General features: G+C 42.3%; 1 protein-coding gene across 7 annotated transcripts in view; it reads right to left on the bottom strand.

Annotated features, from left to right (window-relative positions):
- Positions 1-468: 468 nt before the first annotated feature.
- The window catches only part of RASAL3 (RAS protein activator like 3), a 70,375-nt gene continuing 49,032 nt past the window's right edge, over positions 469-21,811 (bottom strand). For all 7 annotated transcript variants that reach the window (XM_077920957.1, XM_077920959.1, XM_077920958.1 and 4 more), the window contains 5 exons: positions 8,353-8,653; positions 7,387-7,509; positions 6,188-6,387; positions 4,121-4,196; positions 469-1,820 (listed from right to left, as the gene is read on the bottom strand). In XM_077920957.1, coding sequence (XP_077777083.1) covers positions 1,665-1,820; positions 4,121-4,196; positions 6,188-6,387; positions 7,387-7,509; positions 8,353-8,653 — 856 coding nt within the window. In that variant the 3' untranslated portion in view covers positions 469-1,664. The remainder of the gene's footprint in view (positions 1,821-4,120; positions 4,197-6,187; positions 6,388-7,386; positions 7,510-8,352; positions 8,654-21,811) is intronic.

Raw genomic sequence — 21,811 nt, 5'->3', positions numbered from 1 at the left:
ATGGAGCCTCTCTCTGTTCGTGGCTTACTTCTCTCACCAGTCTTTGTCTTCCAAGAGAATGAGCCGGCCACCTGGCCAGATTCTGACACTGGAAGTGAGCCTGGCTAAGAGAAAATGATGCGGGGAGGCAAGTGGTGCGGTCAGAGAGGTGCAGTTTCTTCCCCCTTCAATCTTTTACGCTGTGCCCACACTAGGGCATTCATGTGCACATTGGGCTGCTGTTTCGGTGTGTACAATTGCGTATCTTTGTCCACACACAAGTGCTTTCACTTTTATGCCTTTATTGCTTGATGGGCTATACAGTGGACCCTCGGGTTACATGACCATTGCGTAACGTAACTTTCGGGTTGCGAACGCGGTAAACCCAGAAATGTATTCTTCCGGGTTTCATCACACGTGAATGCGCAGAAGCGCTCTATCATGCCATGCACGTGCGCAGAAGCGGCGCCTCTACTTGCGGACTTTTCGGGGTAGGTACAGACCCCTGGAACGAATTACATTTGTATCAAGAGAGTCCACTGTATTCGCAAGAAGAAGAAGGTGGTTCGCAATTCATAGGGTTGCCATATTTCAAAAAGTGAAAATCCGGACACAAAAGTTTGGCCAATACCTTTTCAAAGCAATTTAAAACCCAGACATTATACTGCTTCTAACTGCAGTATTCCGGCTATGTCTGGGAAATTCCAGACATATGGCAACCCTAGCAATTTGGGATCATCCACATTTTGCTGGCCACTTCCCCCTGGAGAAAACCGGAGTGGTTAAGCTCTCAACTAGAACAAACGGTAATCAGGTTTTTACAAACAGGGCAAGTGGAAAACCTCTTGGACCCGTGCTTTCTAGACATGGGAGAAGTGAAGTGTGAACAAGCCCACATCCTTTCTATATAGCTGGAGAAAGTCCAGATTTAAACACCCACACCTCTGCTATTGTGATATGAAAATAAGGTAAAGGTAAAGGGACCCCTGACCATTAGGTCCAGTCGTGGTCGACTCTGGGGTTGCGGCCCTCATCTTGCTTTATTGGCCAAGGGAGCCGGCGTACAGCTTCCGGGTCTTGTGGCCAGCATGACTAAGCCGCTTCTGTCGAACCAGAGCAGCGCACGGAAACACCGTTTACCTTCCCGCCAGAGCGGTACCTATTTATCTACTTGCACTTTGACGTGCTTTTGAACTGCTAGGTTGACAGGAGCAGGGACCGAGCAATGGGAGCTCACCCCGTTGCGGGGATTCGAACTGCCGACCTCCTGATCGGCAAATTCTAGGCTCTGTGGTTTAACCCACAGCGCCACCCGCGTCCCTTGTGATATGAAAATACTGGGGGGCAAATCGGATGGGAGGAGAAATGGTTCATCTCAGAAGAGAAGGGAAGCAGCTGTTGCAGATGAAAGCTGCAGCCAGAAAGCAGAGCCGGGGCTTGTGGAATGGATGCCGTCTCAGGAGGGGATGAAAGGGTGGCGATGGCTGCGTAGCGCCGGAAACTAAGCCGAGAGGAAGGCATGGGAGGTTGTAGCAAAGCTCCCTGTGGGCTCCAGCTGAAGGATCCACCAGAGCGATGTGCAGGAAGGTCCACCTTGGAGAGACTTCCAGGGCTGTCCTGGGAGAGGAGAGTTTCCACTATGGAGATGCGCCAGCTTTGCATTTTCGGACGTGAAGGGAAGCAGGCTAGGTCTCGTCCCCATTCTCAGCCCTGTCCACCCACACTGGCCCCGAGAGGGGCTTCTGCTGTGCATTGGACGGTTTTCCTGCATATCCCAGCATCTGACCGACGGCCCGGAGGAGCTGGTCGTGGTCCCTCTCCATCCCAGACAGGCGGCGCTCCTGCAAAGGGGACATTGGAGAAAGAGTTGGCTTGTGTATCTTTCGTGCCATGATCTGGCCACGGTGATCCATGCGACGGTCACCTCCAGGCTTGATTATTGAAACTTGCTCTACGCGGAGCTGCCCTTGAAGCTGACCCAGAAACTCCAGCGGGTGCAGAATGCCGCAGCAAGGCTCCTTACGGGGTCCTTGCCGTGGGATCACATTCATCCAGTGCTTTACCAGCTGCACTAGCTCCCGGTGAAGTACAGGGTCAGGTTTAAGGTGCTGGTTTTGACCTTTAAAGCCCTATGCGGCCTAGGACCCACGTACCTACGGGACCGCCTCTCCTGGTGTGCCCCGCGGAGGACCTTAAGGTCCACAAATGACAACACCTTGGAGGTCCCAAGTCGCAAGGTGGTTAGATTGGTCTCAACTAGGGCCAGGGCCTTTTCAGTACTGGCCCCGGCATGGTGGAATGCTCTGTCACAAGAGACTAGGGCCCTGCGGGACTTGACATCTTTCCGCAGGGCCTGCAAGACAGAGCTGTTGCACCTGGCCTTTGGTTTGGACTCAGTCTGAACCTTATGTTTCCCTCCCCCTTATGATTTTGATCTATGGGCTACTGTTAAACTGAGGCTGCATTTTAAATTATATTTTAACCTGTATTTTAAATTCGTTTGTTTGTTTGTTTGTTTGTTTGTTTGTTTGTTTGTAATTTTACTAGTGTTAGCTGCCCTGAGCCTGGCTCTGGCCTGGGAGGGCGAGGTATAAATAAAATTTTGTTATTATTTATTATTATTATTAAGCCCCAGCAGCTCTCACTGTACAAATCAAGCAGTGGGCAAGCGTGGGTCATAGGACCCCCAGTGAATCAATTGTCTAACTTCAGCATATCTTCAGTAAAACAATCAGGTAGGCATTTTGCTGCTGGTTCAGCGACTCACATCTTACTGCAATGAAATGGGCCTGTGTGCTGAAATATCTCTTTGGAGTGTGCCTCCTAAATGAGATACGGATGCTTCTACTCTTCTTGAGCCTTTTTTTAAAAGAAAATTATTAAAGATTTCTTAGTTTACAAAAATACATGCACTGTCTCTTTATTCAAGTTGTGTTTTCTACAGATCAGTTTCATTTGTTGTGAGACATTAGTGTTGCATACGGTGTTAGGTCAGGAAGAAAAGAGGGGGGAATGGTGAGTGGGGTGGGGTGGGAATGCTTCTCTTCTTCTGTGGGGTTTTGTGTCAGCGTCACTTGTGTGGGTTCTCTTACTCTTTGTTTGTTGTATTTCCTTGGTGGTGAGAGAGGTTGGGGGTGGCCTAGAGTGTGTGGTTGGTTGTCTCTGGTTGGCTGTAGTGAGACTTGTTTTTGTGTGAGAGTGGGGTGTGTGTGTGTTTGGATCAGGTTAGCCAGATTGCTATGCTGTCGGCAGATTCTTGTTATTGTCTTGTTGGGCTGTGTATGTGATAAAGGGGAACCATACCGGGTGAAGGCATCTTCTTCTATTTGCAATTGTAAATTTTTTATACTCTGAAGCATTTCTTCATTTTTCGGATTTTTTACCAGTTCTTTTTCTTTTTCTTTTATTTGTTTATTTATTTCCATCATATTATTACCCTTATTTTTCTTAATTCTCCCCATTTGCTGTATTCCGTACCCTCTCATAAACGCTTCACTCGCATCCCAAATTATTTTCCTATCTGTATCTTGGTTCTCATTTAATTCAAAAAATTCTTTCACTTTACTTACTCTTTGTTCATCTCTCCACACCTCATCATTCATTCTCCACCTACCTTTGGTAGGTCTTTTGAATTTCATGTAGATTGCTACGGGATTGTGATCTGATATAGATCTATTTAATATTTCCGCTTTATCGAGATTCAACATCAATTTTTTAGATACCCAAATTGCATCAATTCGTCCACCTGATTTATGTGCTTCAGAGTAATGTGTTATATCCTTTACCCTGGGGTTTTTTGTTCTCCAAGCATCATAGCGATTTAAATTTTCAATTAAATTAAAAAAGGAGAGTGGAAGTTTACCTGAATTGGATATTTTGGTTAGTTTTTCTAATAGGGCTGTTTTCCCACACTATTTGATACCATTGGTCCATGTTCATTCCTGACAAGTCTCTCCAGTGTGATACTTCTGGCTGCCAACAGTAGGTGGGTTATGAGCATTTTATGATGTGAGTGGGCATTATTATCTTGGAAGATGTTTAGTTCCTGAGCCTTTGTTGAGCAATTCCCCTGAGTGGCTCCCCATTTTCTCCTGCCCCTGCCCCTTGACCACCAGGTTGAATGGCTCCAGAGAGCCCTTACCAGATTCTTGGTCTTCTCCTCACTAGCTCGAAGCTTCTCGTGATCCTTCTTCCAGCTGGTCTCTACACTAGTCACCCTGCAACAGAAGAGGATCCAGTATAATCTAGCGAACTCAAGCTGCGAGACCTGGTTTCAACCTCCTCAGTCCCTAGCATAGGTACACTGGCTGGCTTTGGACAAGTCACTGTCTCTCAGCCCAAGGCCTACAAGACCTCACAAGGCTGACAAAGGACAGAGATGCAAAACTCTTCTCACACTGGATACACCAAACCACTGGGGAACATTTTTTACTCTACTTCCTCATCGGACTTGGAACTTCAAAGAACCTTATAAAGGTAAAGGGAGCCCTGACCGTTAGGTCCAGTCGTGACCGACTCTGGGGTTGCGGCGCTCATCTCGCTTTATTGGCTTCCGGGTCATGTGGCCAGCATGACTAAGCCGCTTCTGGCGAACCAGAGCAGCGCATGGAAACGCTGTCTACCTTCCTGCCGGAGCGGTACCTATTTATCTACTTGCGCTTTGACGTGCTTTCAAACTGCTAGGTTGGCAGGAGCAGGGACCGAGCAACGGGAGCTCACCCCGTCGTGGGGATTCGAACCACCGACCTTCTGATCGGCAAGTCCTAGGCTCTATAGTTTAACCCACAGCGCCACCTGCGTCCTTATAAGGAGCTGCTAAAATGAAGATTTCCGCCACCCCTTCATTTTGGCAGGGGATTCTAATGCAAAACCCATTCTTTAAACCTTGTTCAAAAGCAGATGAAAAAACCTTCATTTTAGCAGTGGATCTGATGTGGTTTGCATGGAATCCTGCAGACCTGAGCAGGATTTAACTCATCAGCTGACCTTCTTTCAACCAAGTCACTTGGCACAAGTGGTTTGTGTCCTAGCAACTACCTACTGGACTCCCAAAATTTAGGGCAGCTGCCCTTGGTCAGCTTGGTTCTGGCTCCAGAAAACATCCTTTTCGTCTTGCTTCCTAGCAGGGGACTTGGGCCAAGACAGTGCCTCATGAAGTGAGGACATTAATAGACAGGGAAATAAACTGTTTTTATATGCAGCAACAGCAGCAAGAGTATTGTTGGCACAGAAATGGAAACAAGAAGAACTAACGACGAAAGAAGAATGGCAGACGAAATTAATGGACTATGCAGAATTGGATAAGATGACAGGAAGGATTCGAAACCTGCGGGATCAGAGATTCTCAGAGGACTGGAGTAAATATATGAATTATTTGAAAAGCAATTGTAATCAACATATTAAGCTAGTAGGATTGCAAGAAGTTTTGTAAGGAGGACTATGTGAAATATTGCAGAGAAAACTATGATAAGAATTATTAGTGAAGGAGTATTAAATGTACCGTATTTTTTGCCCTATAGGACGCACTTTTCCCCCTCCAAAAATGAAGGGAAAATGTGTGTGCGTCCTATGAGGTGCAGCGCGCCTTCCCGCTGTCCCCCGACCTGATCTGGAGGCTGGCGACGGGGAGAAGCACGCTTCTCCCTGTCGCCAGCCCCACAAGCTGGGGGACAGCGGGGAGGTGGAGCGCCGCCATCCCGCTGTTCCCCGACCTGGTTTGGGCTTCAGGCAGATATCCGCAAGGCGTGGGAGCCCGGCGGGAAGTCGTGCCGGTCTCCCAAGGCTTGCAGAGAGCTGCCTGTTCTGGGGGCTGGGGTCGGGGGAAGCTCGGGCTTCCCCAGCTGCAGCCCCGTGCCTGGGGGGGAAATAATCCCCCCCCTTTATTCCCCCCCCAAACTAGGTGCGTCCTATGGGCCGGTGCGTCCTATGGGACAAAAAATACGGCAATACTGAAAATAATGAAATGCAGATTAAGAAAATCTTCAGATGCAGTTGATGGAAGTTCAAAACATTGTATAAGATAAGAAAGCATGTTATATGATTTTTGGAAATTATTTGTAAACATCAATAATTTTTTTATATATAAAAAAAGACAGTGCCTCATGACAAGGCACTCAAATCAGGGACAGACTGAAAAGCTTCCAGGAGCCAAGGCACCAGAGCTAAGGTGACCATGCAGGTCTTTCGAGGATCTCGTGGGATCCCTCACCTGGTGCTTAGCTGCACAAGGCAGCTCTCGGTCTCCTCCAGCCTCTTGCAGAGAGCCTCTTCCCGCTCCTGGAACTTGGCCTGCTCCTCTAGCAGCATTTGGTTCTGGGTCGTCAGTCTTTCCAGCTGCTCTTCGAAGAGTTGCTGCTTCTCCCTCGCTCTGGTCAGTTCCACCTGTAGCTCTTCCATCTGCTTCCCATACTGTGGGGGTAAACAAGGCTAGTAGTTAGAGCAGCCAGGGGCTTGAAGCAGTGGAAGCTCTCTCTCCCGGGTGGCCTTGGACAGGGTCAATGGGGCAGAAGCAAGGTCACAGCCATGGCAAGGGGCCCAGAGGCAGGTATCCTGTCGCTAGGGCATCGGGCTTATTCACACCTAACTTTTGCCCCACTCTTTCCAGGCAGAGGTCTGCACTTAAAAGCTCTGTGTCCTGGAATGGTGTTTTTGTTTTGTATTCTGCCCAGAGTTTCGCCTGTGAAAACCTACTCTTTAGCACTCAATCGTAGCAAAAGTCAATGTGGATTTTCTGCAGATGGCTGTTTGCTCCGATTGAGCTTTAAAGAGTGGGTTTTCATGGAGAAAGCTCTAGGGCAAAACCACACACACCCTGACAAAGACCTTTTAAGCACGGACCGTGCCTGGAAAGAGCTGGGAAAATGTAAGTGTGGATAAGTCCTGAGAGATGAGTCCTGGGTTCAAATCTTGCCTGTGCCATTAGCCTGTTAGGAGGCTTTCCCAGTCCTCCCCATCACCTTTTATAGTCTAGGGATGACATTAACATGCCTGCTTCCTAAGTCTAAGCATTACAGAAGCATCCGAAGGTCCTGAATCTTCCCACTATCGCATTCTCTTTCTCAAGTCTGCAAAACGGGATGCCAAGCATGAAACAGGGTTATGGTTTTCGTTCTGTGGCGGAAGGGGACTCTACCTTAGGTAGCTAAGTGTACTGGAACAAAAGACTGCCTCCAGGTGACATAATTCATCCCTTTCTAGACATGGCAGTGCACCAGTCTATAGGGTGGAAGCCCCCTCTAAACTAGCCAAACATCATTGCCCAGAACAACATTTTTTGGAGAAATCACAACTAACTCAAATCAATAGTGGACTGCTGCTCTGGTCCCAGAATGCAAAGTGCTACTAGCACATGCACTCAGGAGTGGGGGTGTCTGGGTCTAATATTTTGATTGGAAGTGATTCTCCCACCTGTTCCAGTGGCTGCATGGCATAGAGGTTGCTTTGTTGGGCAGCTGCTTCTTCAGAGTGCCTCAACCAAGGCACAGTTGGCTTCCGGGGCAGCGATGCAGATGGGTGGAGCTTCGGATACCCCTAGAACACAATCAACATTATTGTTACTATGCAATGATTTTTATTAAGTTTTCTGTTTTACAATTTCAAATAAACATTTTACAAACTTTAAGATATCCAGTGACTTCCCTTCTTCTCTTTCCGTCGTTCATTTTACCTGCATATTTTACTAGGTAAAGGACCCCTGGATGGTTAAGTCCAGTCCAAGGCGACTATGGGGTTGCAGCGCTCATCTTTCTTCAGGCCGAGGGAGTCAGTGTTTGTCCACAGACAGCTTTCTGTCTGTGGCCAGCAGGACTAAGCCGCTACTGGCGCAACAGAACACCGGGACGGAAACCAGAGCGTATGAAAACACTGTTTACCTTCCTGCTGCAGTGGTACCTATTTATCTACTTGCACTGGTGTGCTTTTGAACTGCTAGGTTGGCAGGAGCTGGGACAGAGCAACGGGAGCTCACCCTGGGATTCGAACTATTGCAGTGGGATTCCTGGGTAAACAAATTAGGGAAGTGACATGGAAGACAAGGGTGCTGTCCTGTGTCAAGAAGAAAGGCCACCCTTCATCACCCAGACCCTATTCACTCTCCAAACATGACTCCTCTAAAGATGACATCCATCTATCATGGATGCTTTAGCTGAGATTCCTGCATTGCAGGGGGTTGGACTAGATGACCCTGGGGTCTCATCCGACTCTACGATCCTATGATTCTATGACAGTGGGTGACCCCCGTGATGGTGCCTATTCTGCACTCCCTGTGGGCCTTACAGATTCTGGTTCTTTACGCCTTTCCAGGGAACTTGTGTTGAGCTGCAGGCAGTTGGGGGTCACCAGTAGTCAGGAGGGCCGGTCTAGAGCCCTGATTACCTGGGATGCTTTGATGCCGCCATGCGGGTAGGAGGTACAAAGTCGAGGGCTGCTCTCCCTGCTCTCGGCCACGTGCTCGGTGCTCCTCTGCTTCTGGAGACGTCGGGCTGCCTTGTTCTGAGTCGGGACGCTCTGGGTGCGCTGCACTTTGGTCCTGGTTCTGACCGGGTGCAAAGGGGCCAGCGGCTCTTCCTTGCCTCGGCCTTTCTGAATGCTGGTCATGGACTGGCTCTTGATCAGAGGACTGTGCTTGCCCAGCTCCCGTGGGGGCACAAAACCCGGCTTCTGGTTTTCCGCCTGTCTGGAAAACAAGAAGAGGAGAAGAGTTTGGATTGGATATCCCGCTTTATCACTACCCGAAGGAGTCCCAAAGTGGCTAACAATCTCCTTTCCCTTCCTCCCCTACAACAAACACTCTGTGAGGTGAGTGGGGCTGAGAGACTTCAGAGAAGTGTGACTAGCCCAAGGTCACCCAGCAGCTGCATGTGGAGGAGCAGAGACACGAACCCGGTTCACCAGATTACGAGTCCACCGCTCTTAACCACTAGACCACACTGGCTGGAAGGGTGAGAGTGCAGCGTGACTATAATGCAACAGGCAGCACTTGAACCTGTCAAACCGAGAGAGAGAGAGAGAGAGAGAGAGAGAGAGAGAGAGAGAGAGAGAGATGACTCCTGGCTGTCATTCTTCACTGAACATGTGGTCTAAACCACTGAGCCTCTTGGGCTTGCCGATTGGAAGGTCAGCGGTTCGAATCCCTGCGTTGCTCTGTCCCTGCTCCTGGCAACCTGGCAGTTTGAAAGCACATCAGTGCAAGTAGATAAATAGGTACCGCTGCGGCGGGAAGGTAAACAGCGTTTCTGTGCGCTCTAGCTTCTGTCACAGTGTCCCGTTGCGCAAGAAGCAGTTTAGTCATGCCGGCCACATGACCCAGAAAGCTGTCTGTGGACAAACGGCGGTTCCCTCAGCCTGAAAGCGAGATGAGCCCCGGCAACCCCATAGTTGCCTTTGACTGGACTTAACCATCCAGGGGTCCTTTACCTTTTACCTTTTTTTTTACTGTGTGTGAGTAGAGCTGGGGGGGCACATAGAAGGGATGGTCTTATTTCATGTAAAAATAGCAAAACTGAAATATATGCATTTTTAAAAAATGGCATAAAGCACTCACATTTCTTTGATTTTAATCTGATATTTGAACATGCAAAACATGGAGAATCATTTCAGGCAAGGAGGTACTTGGGTGCCAGGAATTGGGGCTGGTGTAAATGAGGCCCTGTGAGGACTTCTGGAAATTCCAGGAAATCACCTAATCTCTATCCAAGATGTAGGACCATAATACTAATAATTTATTATTTATACCCCGCCCATCTGCCTGGGTTTCCCCAACCACTCTGGGCGGCTCCCAACAGAATAATAAAAACACGATAAAACATCAAACATTAAAAACTTCCCTAAACAGGGCTGCCTTCAGATGTCTTCTAAAAGTCAGATAGTTGTTTATTTCCTTGACATCTGATGGGAGGGCGTTCCACAGGGAGGGCGCCACTACCAAGAAGGCCCTCTGCCTGGTTCCCTGTAACTTCACTTCTCGCAGTGAGGGAACTGACCATCATCCTATCAACCCCTCAACACCCAAACCGTAAGAGCATTGGATTAGGCCAAACAAGTGGCTGAAGACAGATAAAAAGAAAAGACTCCCAAACCTTTTCCAGAGACTGGAATTTTAGTTTCATTTCCAGAGACTAAATCTTTCATTACTGCTTTTGGCCCCTTTTGTGTCCTCTCCCAGTTCCCCTCTCCTTTTAGCCCCTCTCCTGCCCCTCCCGCCCCCCCTCTTTCTATCCTACACCCTCCTTTATTCCTTTTCCCCCTTTTTTTGAATTTAACAACAGCGCTCTGACCTGCCCAAGGAGCAGGACAGTGGAGTTTTGTTTGATATAATTAAAACTACCTAGATTGTGCGCCCCCTAGGGGAGAGCAGCAAGAAATATAAGTTTGCCTACCTTTAAGGATTGGGGAGGAAGGATGGATCGGACCGGGCAGATGGTAGGAAGGGATGGGAAAAGATGGGTAGGAACACCAACAGAGAGAAAAACTTCAAAGCAAGAAGAAATAAGGGACTTAGATGCTTTATGGCTGAAAATAAGAGAAGAATTTAGACAGAATGAAACTCATATGAAAAAAAGTTGGGAGAGATGCAGGAATCCTTTGACAGAAAAATAGAGGATGCAGTAGGGGAAATGTCAAAAAAAATTAAAGACTTAACGGTCCGAACAAAGTCCTTAGAGGACTCAAATAAGAAAATACAGAGAGAGATGAAAGATCAGAGAAGAGAGGTTGGAAAAATCAAAGAGAATTTTGAAGAACTAAACAAAAGCCAGGATCAAGTTTTATTTTTTATTTTTTAATCTTTTTATTAAGTTTCCTTTGTCATTACACCAACAAAAATTTTACAGAAAAGAAAAAAAGAAAATACACAGAATACAATACATAAGACAAAACATAAAAAATAGCGAAAGCAAAAAACACAAAAGAAAGCAAAAAATAAAAAACACCCGAAATTTTACCTACTACACTTAACAGACAACCTCTACTTCCTTCCGTATTGATTTCGGGTTTTGTTTTTATGCATTATAGTTTACTGCTGGTGTTGGTTTTTAGTTTGCACATCGGAAGTTTTATAATAACCCTGCTATAGTTGGTAAGTTTCTAAGATTGCCTTCCATATAAACTGAAAATTTAGTCCATTCCTCTTTTAACTTTGCTTTTTTTTGATTTCTAATTCTTTGTGTCATCTTTGCCAATTCCATGAAGCCATATAGTTTTGATTGCCAATCCTTTACTGTTGGTAAATTTGTACCTTTCCAATTTTGAGCGATTAACATTCTGGCCGCTGCTGTTGAATATTGAAATAAGGTTCTATCTTTGTCCCGTATTTCTTTTCCCACCATCCCCAACAAGAATGCCTCGGGTTTTTTCAAAAATGTGTATCCTAGTATTTTTTTTAATTCATCATATATTTGGTTCCAGAACTTTTTTACTTCCTCACATGTCCACCACATGTGTATAAAATTGCCTTCTTTTATTTTACATCTCCAACATTTCTTATTACCCGTCTTGTACATCCTATTTAATTTTTCCGGTGTTAAATACCATCTGTATACCATTTTCTCTAGGTTCTCTCTAATTGCAGCGCTTGCCGTAAATTTTATTCCCTCATTCCAAAGTTTAAACCATTTTTCATATTCAATATTGTGCCCCAAGTCTATCGCCCATTTAACCATGACTTCTTTAATTTCTTCATCCTTTGTGTCCCATTCTAATAAAATGTTATACATTTTGGATATTAATTTGGATTTACTTTCAATTATTTCGATTTGAAATTTGGATTTTTTTTCATTCATTCCTAATTTTTTATCTTCCGTCCATAATGCATTGATCTGATGATACTGTAGCCAGTCCTTCAACTTCTCCTTCAACTCCTCATAAGGTCTTAATTTCCAGTTGTCCTGAGATCTTATTAGTAAGTCTTCATATGTCAGTTTTTGTTCTTCCAAATTTATCTTCTTGATTGATAAAATATCTGTAGGGGATAGCCACCAAGGTGTTTTCCACTCTAACAATTTTTTGTTTTTTTCCCAGACTTCATAAAGGGAGCCTCTGATGATGTGGCTCGCAAATCCTTTTTGTACCTTCCCTTTGTTTAGCCAAAGGTAGGCATGCCAGCCGTACCTATTGTCTACTCCTTCTAGGTCCAGTAGGTCAGTATTCTCCAGAGTTATCCAATCTTTAACCCAACATAAGCAGGTTGCTTCATAATAGAGTCTTAAGTTGGGAACAGCAAGTCCTCCTCTCTCCTTTCTATCTGTGAGCAGTTTGAATCTGATCCTAGGCCTTCTGCCTTGCCATATGAATCTCGCGAGAGTTTTTTGCCATTCTTTAAATATTTTGGATCCTCTTATGACCGGAATGTTTTGAAATAAGAACAGCATCTTGGGTAATATATTCATTTTTATAGCTTCCATCCTGCCCAGCCATGAAAGTTTAATTCTGCTCCACACGTCCAGATCTCTTTTGACTTTGTTCCATGTTGCCGAATAATTGTCTTCGATTAAATTTATATTCTTCGATGTAAGCCAAATTCCTAGGTATTTTACTTTTTTAACCACTTTAATTCCAAATTCTCTCTCTAATTTCTCCTTTTCATCATTATCCAAATTTTTTGTCAACATCTTTGTTTTAGCTTTGTTTAATTTAAAACCCGAAAATTTCCCATATTCCTCCAATGTCTCCAGGGCTTTGTTAATGCTTTCTTGTGGTTTTCCCAAAGATAGAATCAAATCATCCGCGTAGGCTTTAAGTTTATACTCTTTTGAGCCTATTTTAATCCCTTGTATCTCCGGCTTCGCTCTTATCTTATTCGCCAAGATTTCCAGGACCATTATGAACAAGAGTGGGGAAAGAGGGCACCCCTGCCTCGTTCCTTTCTCTATTTTGAATCTACTTGTAATGTTGTTATTTATGACCAGCTTGGCAGATTGGTTTGAATATATCGCCTGTATTCCTTTCAGGAATTCACCCTCTATCCCTGCCCCTTCCATGGTTTTTAGCAAGAAAGACCAAGAGACGTTGTCAAACGCCTTTTCTGCGTCTATAAAGATTAACGCTGCAGGTATCTCATTTTTGATCTCTAGATATTCTATTACATCGATGACGTGCCTCACGTTATCTTTTAGAAACCTGTTAGGTAAAAACCCCGCTTGGTCTTTGTGAATTGAATTTGTTAAGTATTTTTTCAGTCTACTTGCCATGATGTCAGCATAGATTTTGTAGTCGTTATTTAGCAGGGATATTGGCCTATAGTTCTTAATATTCAATTTATCTGTGTCTGGTTTGGGAATTAATGTTATAAAGGCTTCTCTCCAAGACTCTGGAATTTTCCCTCCTCTTAGGATGTTGTTCATAGTGTCACATAGCGCGGTTAACATTTGGTTTCCCAAGACCTTGTAATATTTGGCCGATAGGCCATCCGGCCCCGGTGCCTTCCCCAATTTCATCTTTTTCATCGCGTTTTGGATCTCCTCCATATTTATGGGTTTATTTAATTGGTGTCTTTCTTCTTCTGTTATGGTCTTCCCTTTACAGTTCTCTAAATACCGTTCTATTTGGATTAGGTCTTCTTCTCCTTTCTTATACAGCGATTCATAGAAGTTGAGGAAGTTTTTTTGTATTCTTTTTGGATCCGCGATCAGTTCGTCCCCTACCCTTATCTTGTTAATCACGTTCTGTTTTTGTTTTTTCCTTAATTGCCACGCTAAAAATTTCCCGATTTTGTTCGCTGACTCGAAATATCTTTGCCTCATTATCTTTATTTTACCTTCAATCTCTTGATTCGTCAACATTGAATATTGTGTTTGTAATAATTTTATTGTTTGTAAACTTTGTTCATCTTTTGGGTTTGCTGTTAGTTTTTTCTCGCTCTCCTTTAGCTGTTTCAGAATTTCTTCCTTCTTTCGCTGCCTTATTTTTTTCTTATAGTTGTTCTGCTGAATGAAGAGGCCTCTTAAAACCGCTTTACTGGCGTCCCACACCACTTCTATATTTGTTCCACTGTTAAGGTTGAGGTCAAAGTACTCTTTTAAGGTGGCTTTGGCTTTCTCAATGACCTCATCGTCATCTAACAACCATTCATTCAGTCTCCATCTGAAGCCTCCTTGGGTTGTCCCTTTTATTTCTAATATTAATGAGTTGTGGTCAGAAAAGGTTCTTGGTTGTATCTCGCATTTTGTGGTCCTTAATGAAAGAACCCTCGAGATCCATATTTGGTCTATTCTACTCCAACTTTTATGCACTTCCGAAAAGAAGGTAAACTGTTTTTCTGTTGGGTGCTTGTATCTCCATGCATCTATTAAGGCCATATTTTCTTCTAAGTCTTGGAATGAGTTCGGTAATTTCCCCTGTTTATGTTTTCCCTTTTCCGTTTGTCTGTCTATTTCCAATATCGGGACAGCATTAAAGTCTCCTAATAGCACCGTTTTATTATTTTCAAGTTCTAGCAACACTTGTTCTAATTTTTTGAAGAACTCTGCTTTGTTTGAGTTTGGAGCATAGATGTTTACCACGTTAATCTTTTCCCCCTGGAAATTGATTTGGACCCCCAGTATCCTTCCATCTTCATCTTTATATATCAGTTTGGGTTCCCATTTTTCATTGACATACGTTACTACCCCTTTTTTCTTCTCTATCGTGGAGTTTATAAATTCTATTCCCAAGTTCTTATTTGCTAAAACATGCTTATGCTTTCTGGCTACATGGGTCTCTTGCATACAGATTACATCCAGTTTTTTCTTTTTCAACACATTTGCGATTTTATTCCTTTTAGTTTTTTCGTTCATGCCATTTACATTCCATGTTAGTATTTTTAGGTTCATTGTTGGGTCAGTAAATTATCAATTAGAGTTCTAACTAGTTTAGATTCGGGTTAGTTTGTCCTCTGTTTCTTCTTCCTCCTCAACCCCTTCTTCTTCCTCCTCTTCTTCTTCTTTATCCATTTCACCCCCTCCCCCCGTCTCTCCTCCCTCCCCCCCTCCCCTCCAGTCCTATGCCGTCCCTCCTCTCTCTCTCCGCAACTCTTCCTCCCACTCTCTCCTCTGTCTCTCCGAAATCTTTTTCATATCTGCGTAAAAATTTACTGACTTCCTGGCTGTCTGTGATCTTAAACCTCTTCCCTTTGTAAAAAAAAGAAATCCCCTCTGGGAATTCCCACCTATGTTTTATACCATTCCTTTTTAGTATGTTTACTATTTGTTTGTAGCCCTCTCTCTTACGAAGGAGCCTGATTGGAATTTCTTTAAAGATAATAATTGGTTTTCCGTCAATTGTCAGTCTCCTCTGATAGCTTTCTCTCAGAATTATATTCCTCATCTCTACTGATTTAAAAATTACTAGACAGTCTCCTGGAATCTTTTTCAGTCTGTTTTGTTTAGTTTTCATTTTGATTCTGAAGGCATTTTCTATCGTTTGTGCAACCTCCTCTTCTGTCAGAGCTAGCCATGTTGCCAGTTCCTTAATCATTTTTCCCTTAATGTCTTCCTCCCTTTCTTCCCCTACTCCTCTGAATTTTAGATTTGACTGTTTTTGTTTCATTTCTATCATGGCTAAATTATCTAAAACTTGGTCCTGGCTCTTACTCAGCTCCCCAAAATTCTCTTTAAGTTTCTCGACCTCTTTTTTCTGGTCTTTGGTCTCTTTTTGCACTCTTTTATTTGAGTCTTCTAGGGATTTTGTTCGGGTTGCTAAGTCTTTTATCTTGATTGATAGTTCCCCTGCTATATCCTCCATTTTTTTATCAAAGGATTCCTGCATCTCTCCTAATTTTTTCTCCATATGTGCTTCATTCTGTCTAAATTCTTCTTTTATTTTTAACCATAATGCATCCAGGTCTTTTATTTCCTCTTGCCTTGAGGTTTTCCTATCTACTGGCGTTCCTGCTACTTTCTTCCCATCCTTACCCATCATCCTCTCTCTCCTCCCGTCCCTCCCCCCTGTCTTTAGCAATTAACACACCTGAGAATACTGTGTCTCTCCCTTAACGGGCTCACAATCTTGTATATTTAATTGAGAATACTCCACCTATATCTTTGATTCTCTCAGGTGAGATTACTATTAGTTATTCTCCCACTGTAAGTTTTGTTTTAGTCAACCAAACTCTCTCTCACACCTTCTGGGGATCTTCTGTAACCACTTTTAGGGAGGTTTGCCAAAAAGATTGTACTTAGAGAGAGAGTTTGCAATGTAAATCCACAATGAAAAAGGGGATAGGTGAGGAGAAAACAAGAAGATAGAGAAAAAGATGGAGGGTTGAAAAGATAATAAGGAGAGAGAATGGGAGGAGGGGGGAAAGAACAGCCAAGAAAAGGATAGATATAAGTGAGTAAGATCAGAAAAAGGGAAAAGGAAAAGGGCAGAAAAGTATATTGGTAAGAGGGAGATGATGTCAAAAAGGGTAAGAGTCTTCCTTCTGAGTGTCACCTACTAAGAGTCTATCTTTTATATGAGCCAGGATCAAGTTTTAGACAATTTATAAAGCCAGGATCAAGTTTTAGACAATTTAGCTATGATGGAAATGAAACAAAAGCAGCTAAATCTAAAATTTAGAGGAATGGGGGAAGCAAGGGATGAAGACATAAAAGAAAAAATGATAAAGGAACTGGCGAGGTGGTTAGAATTGAGAGAAGACGAAGTAGCACGAACCATAGAAAACGCTTTTAGAATAAAAATAAGATCGAAACAAAACAAACAGAAAAAAATCCCAGGAGACTGCTTGGTGATTTTTAGATCGATAGAGATGAGAAATAGAATTCTGAAAGAAAGTTATCAGAAGAAATTGACAATCGACGGAAGACCAATTATCATTTTTAAGGAAATACCTATCAGGTTCCTTCGTAAGAGAGAGGGCTACAAACAGATAGTCAACACCTTGAGTAAGAATGGTATACGACATAGATGGGAATTCCCTGAAGGGATTTCCTTTTTTTACAAGGAAAAAAGATTCAAGATAACAGAGATTCAGGAAGTCAGTAAATTCCTTCGCAGATATGAAAAAGACCTCGGGGTGGTGGTGGAGAGATTTGGAGGGAGAGGTGGAGAGAGGGAGGAGGAGGGGAGAACGGGTTTGGGAGGGAGGTTGGAGGATGAGGGGGGGAGGGGATGGAGGGGGAAGAGGTTGAAGGGGAAGAGGCAAAGGAGGAAGAGACAGGCGAGGAGCAGGAGGAAGCAGAGAACTAAAACACCTGAATCCAAGTCGGTTAAAACTTAAAACTTAAACCGACAAGTTACCGACTTGTTAGATAATGAATCTTAAAATTTTAACATGGAATGTAAATGGACTGAACGATAAAACAAAAAGGAATAAAATTGCAAGTGTGTTGAAGAAGAAAAAATTGGATGTAATCTGTATACAAGAGACTCATGTAGCTAAAAAGCACAAACATGTATTAGTTAATAAGAATTTGGGAATAGAATTCATACACTCCGGGAGAGAGAGAAAAAGGGGAGTGGTAACGTATGTTGATGGAAAATGGGAACCCAAACTGATATATAAGGACGAAGAGGGAAGGATATTGGGGGTTCAAGTAAGTTTTAAGGGAGAGAAGATTAACGTGGTAAACATCTACGCCCCAAACTCAAACAGGTCAGAGTTTTATAAAAAATTAGAACAAGTATTATTAGAATTAGGAAACAATAAGATGATACTTTTGGGAGACTTTAACGCAGTGCCGACATTAGAAATGGACAGACAAACAGAAAAGAGAAAACGAAAACAAGGAAAGCTACCGGAATCATTTCGTGACCTGGAAGAGAACATGGACCTAACAGATGTTTGGAGACACAAGCATCCAACAGAAAAACAGTTTACCTTCTTCTCAGAAGTACATAAAAGTTGGGGAAGAATAGACCAAATTTGGGCCTCAAGAGAAATTACTTTAAGAGTTATAAAATGTGAAATCCAACCGAGAACCCTCTCCGACCATAATTCAATAACATTGGAAATAAAAGGGGAATCACAAGGAGGCTTTAGATGGAGATTGAATGATTATCTGCTAGATAACGATGAGGTTATTGAAAAAGCCAAAGCTACGTTAAAAGAATACTTAGATTTGAATCTCAACATGGGAACAAATATAGAAACAGTTTGGGACGCCAGTAAGGCGGTCTTAAGAGGATTTTTCATCCAGCAGAATAACTACAGAAAAAAAATAAGGCAGCAAAAGATAGAGGAAGTACTTAGACAGCTAAGGGAGCATGAGAAAAAATTAATAGAACACCCGAAAGATGAGCAAAGTATACAAACAATAAAAATACTACAAAGACAATATTCAATATTAACAAACCAGGAAATAGAATGGAAAATCAAGCTAATGAGGCAGAGATACTTTGAATCGGCGAATAAAACGGGAAAATTCCTAGCCTGGCAACTGAGAAAAAGACAGAAGCAGAATGTTATAAATAAAATAATGGCAAAAGAAGAATTAATAGTAGACCCAAAAAGAATACAAAAAAACTTCCTCCAATTTTATGAGGAGCTATACAAGAAAAGAGAAGAGGACCCTGCCCAAATAGAAAATTATTTAGAGAATTGCACAGGGAAGACAGCTACAGAAGAAGAAAGAACTCAACTAAATAGACCCATAAGCACGGAAGAGATTGAGAATGCGATAAAAAAAATGAAATCGGGAAAAGCACCAGGCCCGGATGGTTTATCGGCCAAATATTATAAAGTTTTAGGAGGCCAACTGACACAAATACTCTGTGATACTATGAATAACATCTTAAGAGGAGGGAAAATACCCGAGTCGTGGAGGGAAGCTTTTATAACACTAATCCCCAAACCAGACACAGACAAATTGAACATGAAGAATTATAGGCCAATATCGTTATTAAACAACGATTACAAAATATACGCTGACATCATGGCGAACAGACTGAAAAAATGCCTAACAAATCTAATTCACAAAGACCAAGCGGGTTTTCTCCCAAATAGATTCCTGAAAGATAATGTGAGACATGTTGTAAACATAATTGAATATTTGGAGATTAATAATAATATACCGGCGTCCTTGATTTTCATTGATGCAGAAAAGGCGTTTGATAACGTCTCCTGGTGGTTCCTACTAAAATCTATAGAAAAGGCAGGGATTGAGGGTGAATTTCTGAAAGGAATACAGGCAATATACTCAAACCAGTATGCGAAATTGGTAATAAACAATAACCTTACGGACAGATTCAAAATAGAGAAAGGAACGAGGCAGGGATGCCCCCTTTCCCCGCTCTTATTCATTTTGGTTTTAGAAGTTCTGGCGAATAAAATAAGGTCAAAATCAGAGATAAAAGGGATCAAAATTGGATCTAAAGAATATAAATTAAAAGCATACGCGGACGACCTGATGTTATCTCTAGAAGAACCACAAGAAAGCATGGGTAAAGCATTGGAGATCTTGGAGGAGTACGGTAAACTATCGGGCTTTAAATTGAATAAAACTAAAACAAAAATGCTGATGAAGAACCTGAGAAATGATGTGAAGGAAGGATTGGAGAGACAGTATGGAATTAAAGTGGCTAAAAAAATAAAATATTTAGGAATCTGGCTAACACCCAAAAATATAAATTTAATCGAAGACAATTATACGCCAACTTGGAACAAAGTTAAAAAAGATCTGGATGTTTGGAATAGGGTGAACCTTTCGTGGCTAGGCAGAATGGAAGCGATAAAAATGAACATACTCCCTAGGATGCTGTTCCTATTCCAAAATATACCTGTGATCAGAGGGGTCAAAATATTTAAGGACTGGCAGAAAACCCTGTCAAGATTCATATGGCAGGGAAGAAGGCCAAGGATCAGATTCAAATTACTTACAGACTGTAAGGAGAGAGGAGGGCTGGCAGTACCTAATTTAAAATTATACTATGAAGCGGCCTGTCTTTGCTGGGTCAAAGACTGGATAACTTTAGAAAATACGGACTTATTAGACTTAGAAGGGGCTGACAATAGGTTTGGCTGGCATGCCTACCTCTGGTCAAATAAAGAAAAAGTACACAAAGGGTTTTCGAGCCATATCATCAGAGGCCCCCTGTATGAAGTTTGGGGGGGGGGAAAAAAACTGTTAGAATGGAGGACACCTTGGTGGCTATCCCCAACAGACATCTTATCAATCAAAAAAATAAACCTGGAAGAGCGAAAACTGACATATGAAGATCTACTGGTAAGATCCCAAGACAGCTGGAGATTAAGGCCGTACGAAGAATTAAAGGAGAAGTTGACGGGTTGGTTTCAGTATCATCAGATCAACGCAAAATGGACGGAAGATAAAAAAACAGGAATGAATGAAAAAAAGTCCAAATTCCAGATCGAAATAATTGAAAGCAAATCCAAGATATTATCAAAGATGTATAGCATTTTATTGGAATGGGAGACTAAAGATGAAGAAATCAAGGAAGTTATGGTTAAGTGGGCGATGGATCTGGGGCATAATATAGAATATGAAAAATGGTTAAAATTGTGGAAGGAGGGATTAAAATTTACAGCAAGCGCTGCAATTAGAGAAAACTTAGAAAAGATGGTATATAGATAGTACTTAACACCAGAAAAATTGAGCAGAATGTTTAAAACTGCAAATAAGGCCTGCTGGAAATGTAAAACAAAAGAAGGCAATTTTATACATATGTGGTGGACATGCGAGGAAATAAAAAAATTTTGGAATCAGATATATAATGAGTTAAAAAAGATACTCAAATATACATTTCCTAAAAATCCAGAGGCCTTCTTACTAGGGATGGTTGGGAAAGAAATTCAAGAAAAAGATAAGACCCTATTTCAATACTCAACAGCAGCGGCCAGAATCTTAATCGTCCAAAATTGGAAAAGTTCAAACCTCCCAACGGTGAAGGATTGGCAATTAAAATTATATGACTTTATTGAATTGGCAAGAATGACGCAAAGAATTAGAAATCAAAAAAATACAAAGTTAAAGGAGGATTGGAAAAAATTTATGGTATATTTTGAAGACAACTTTAGAAACCTACCAACTACAGCAGGTTTGTTATAAAACTTCTGATGCTAAAATTAAAAACAAATACCAGCAGTAATAAAAAAAAAAAACTATTAAAAGCAAAAACCCGAAATCAGTAGGGAAGGAAGTCGATGTTTTATGTTGTAACATTTTTGTATTTTTTGCTTTGGACATTTTCTTTTTTCTTTTCCTTTTTCCATTCTTCTCTTCTTTTTTCCTTTCTTCATTTTCCTACTTAGTGTCTGATGTATTTGTTTTTTGTTTTTTGTTTGCTTTTTGTATGTATAAAAGGAATTCAATAAAAAGAATTAAAAAACAAAAAACAAAAAACACCCAAACCGCAAAGAAAGCAACTCCACAGCAGGACACAAGCCAATCCCATCTGGCGGAAATGCCTTTCCAGCACCAAATGAATTTGATTCCCTCCCCCTCTTTCTTTTTTCCTTTCTCCTTCTGTGTTGGAACTCTGATTTGGGGACTTCCCTGGCTTTTTTCTGGCCCATGTAGGACCAGTCTGGATAGTTAGCTTTAGTGAAGCTTTGGTTTTTATCCCCCAAAAGTTTTTGACTGAGTTTCCACTGAAATGAGGCTGCATTTTAATGTTTTCATGTTGTATTTTAATCTTGTTTTTTAAGCTGTATTTCAATCAATTGTTTTTATATTTGGTGTTAGCTGCCCTGAGCCCGGTCTTGTCCGGGGAGGGCGGGGTATAAATAAATTTATTATTATTATTATTATTATTATTATTATTATTATTATTATTAAATGTAGTGGCCATTTCAACCCCGAGCATGATCAAAATTTATCCCCTGGATTTCCCTGAAAGCTGGTTTTCTTCTTGAGCCTCGAGAGCCAGCAACCATCACTGCGATTTCAGTGTATCCCTCCCT

The sequence above is a fragment of the Podarcis muralis genome, chromosome 17, assembly GCF_964188315.1.
Source record: "Podarcis muralis chromosome 17, rPodMur119.hap1.1, whole genome shotgun sequence".
NCBI lineage: Eukaryota > Metazoa > Chordata > Lepidosauria > Squamata > Lacertidae > Podarcis > Podarcis muralis.
This window is presented reverse-complemented; position numbering and strand designations above follow the sequence as displayed.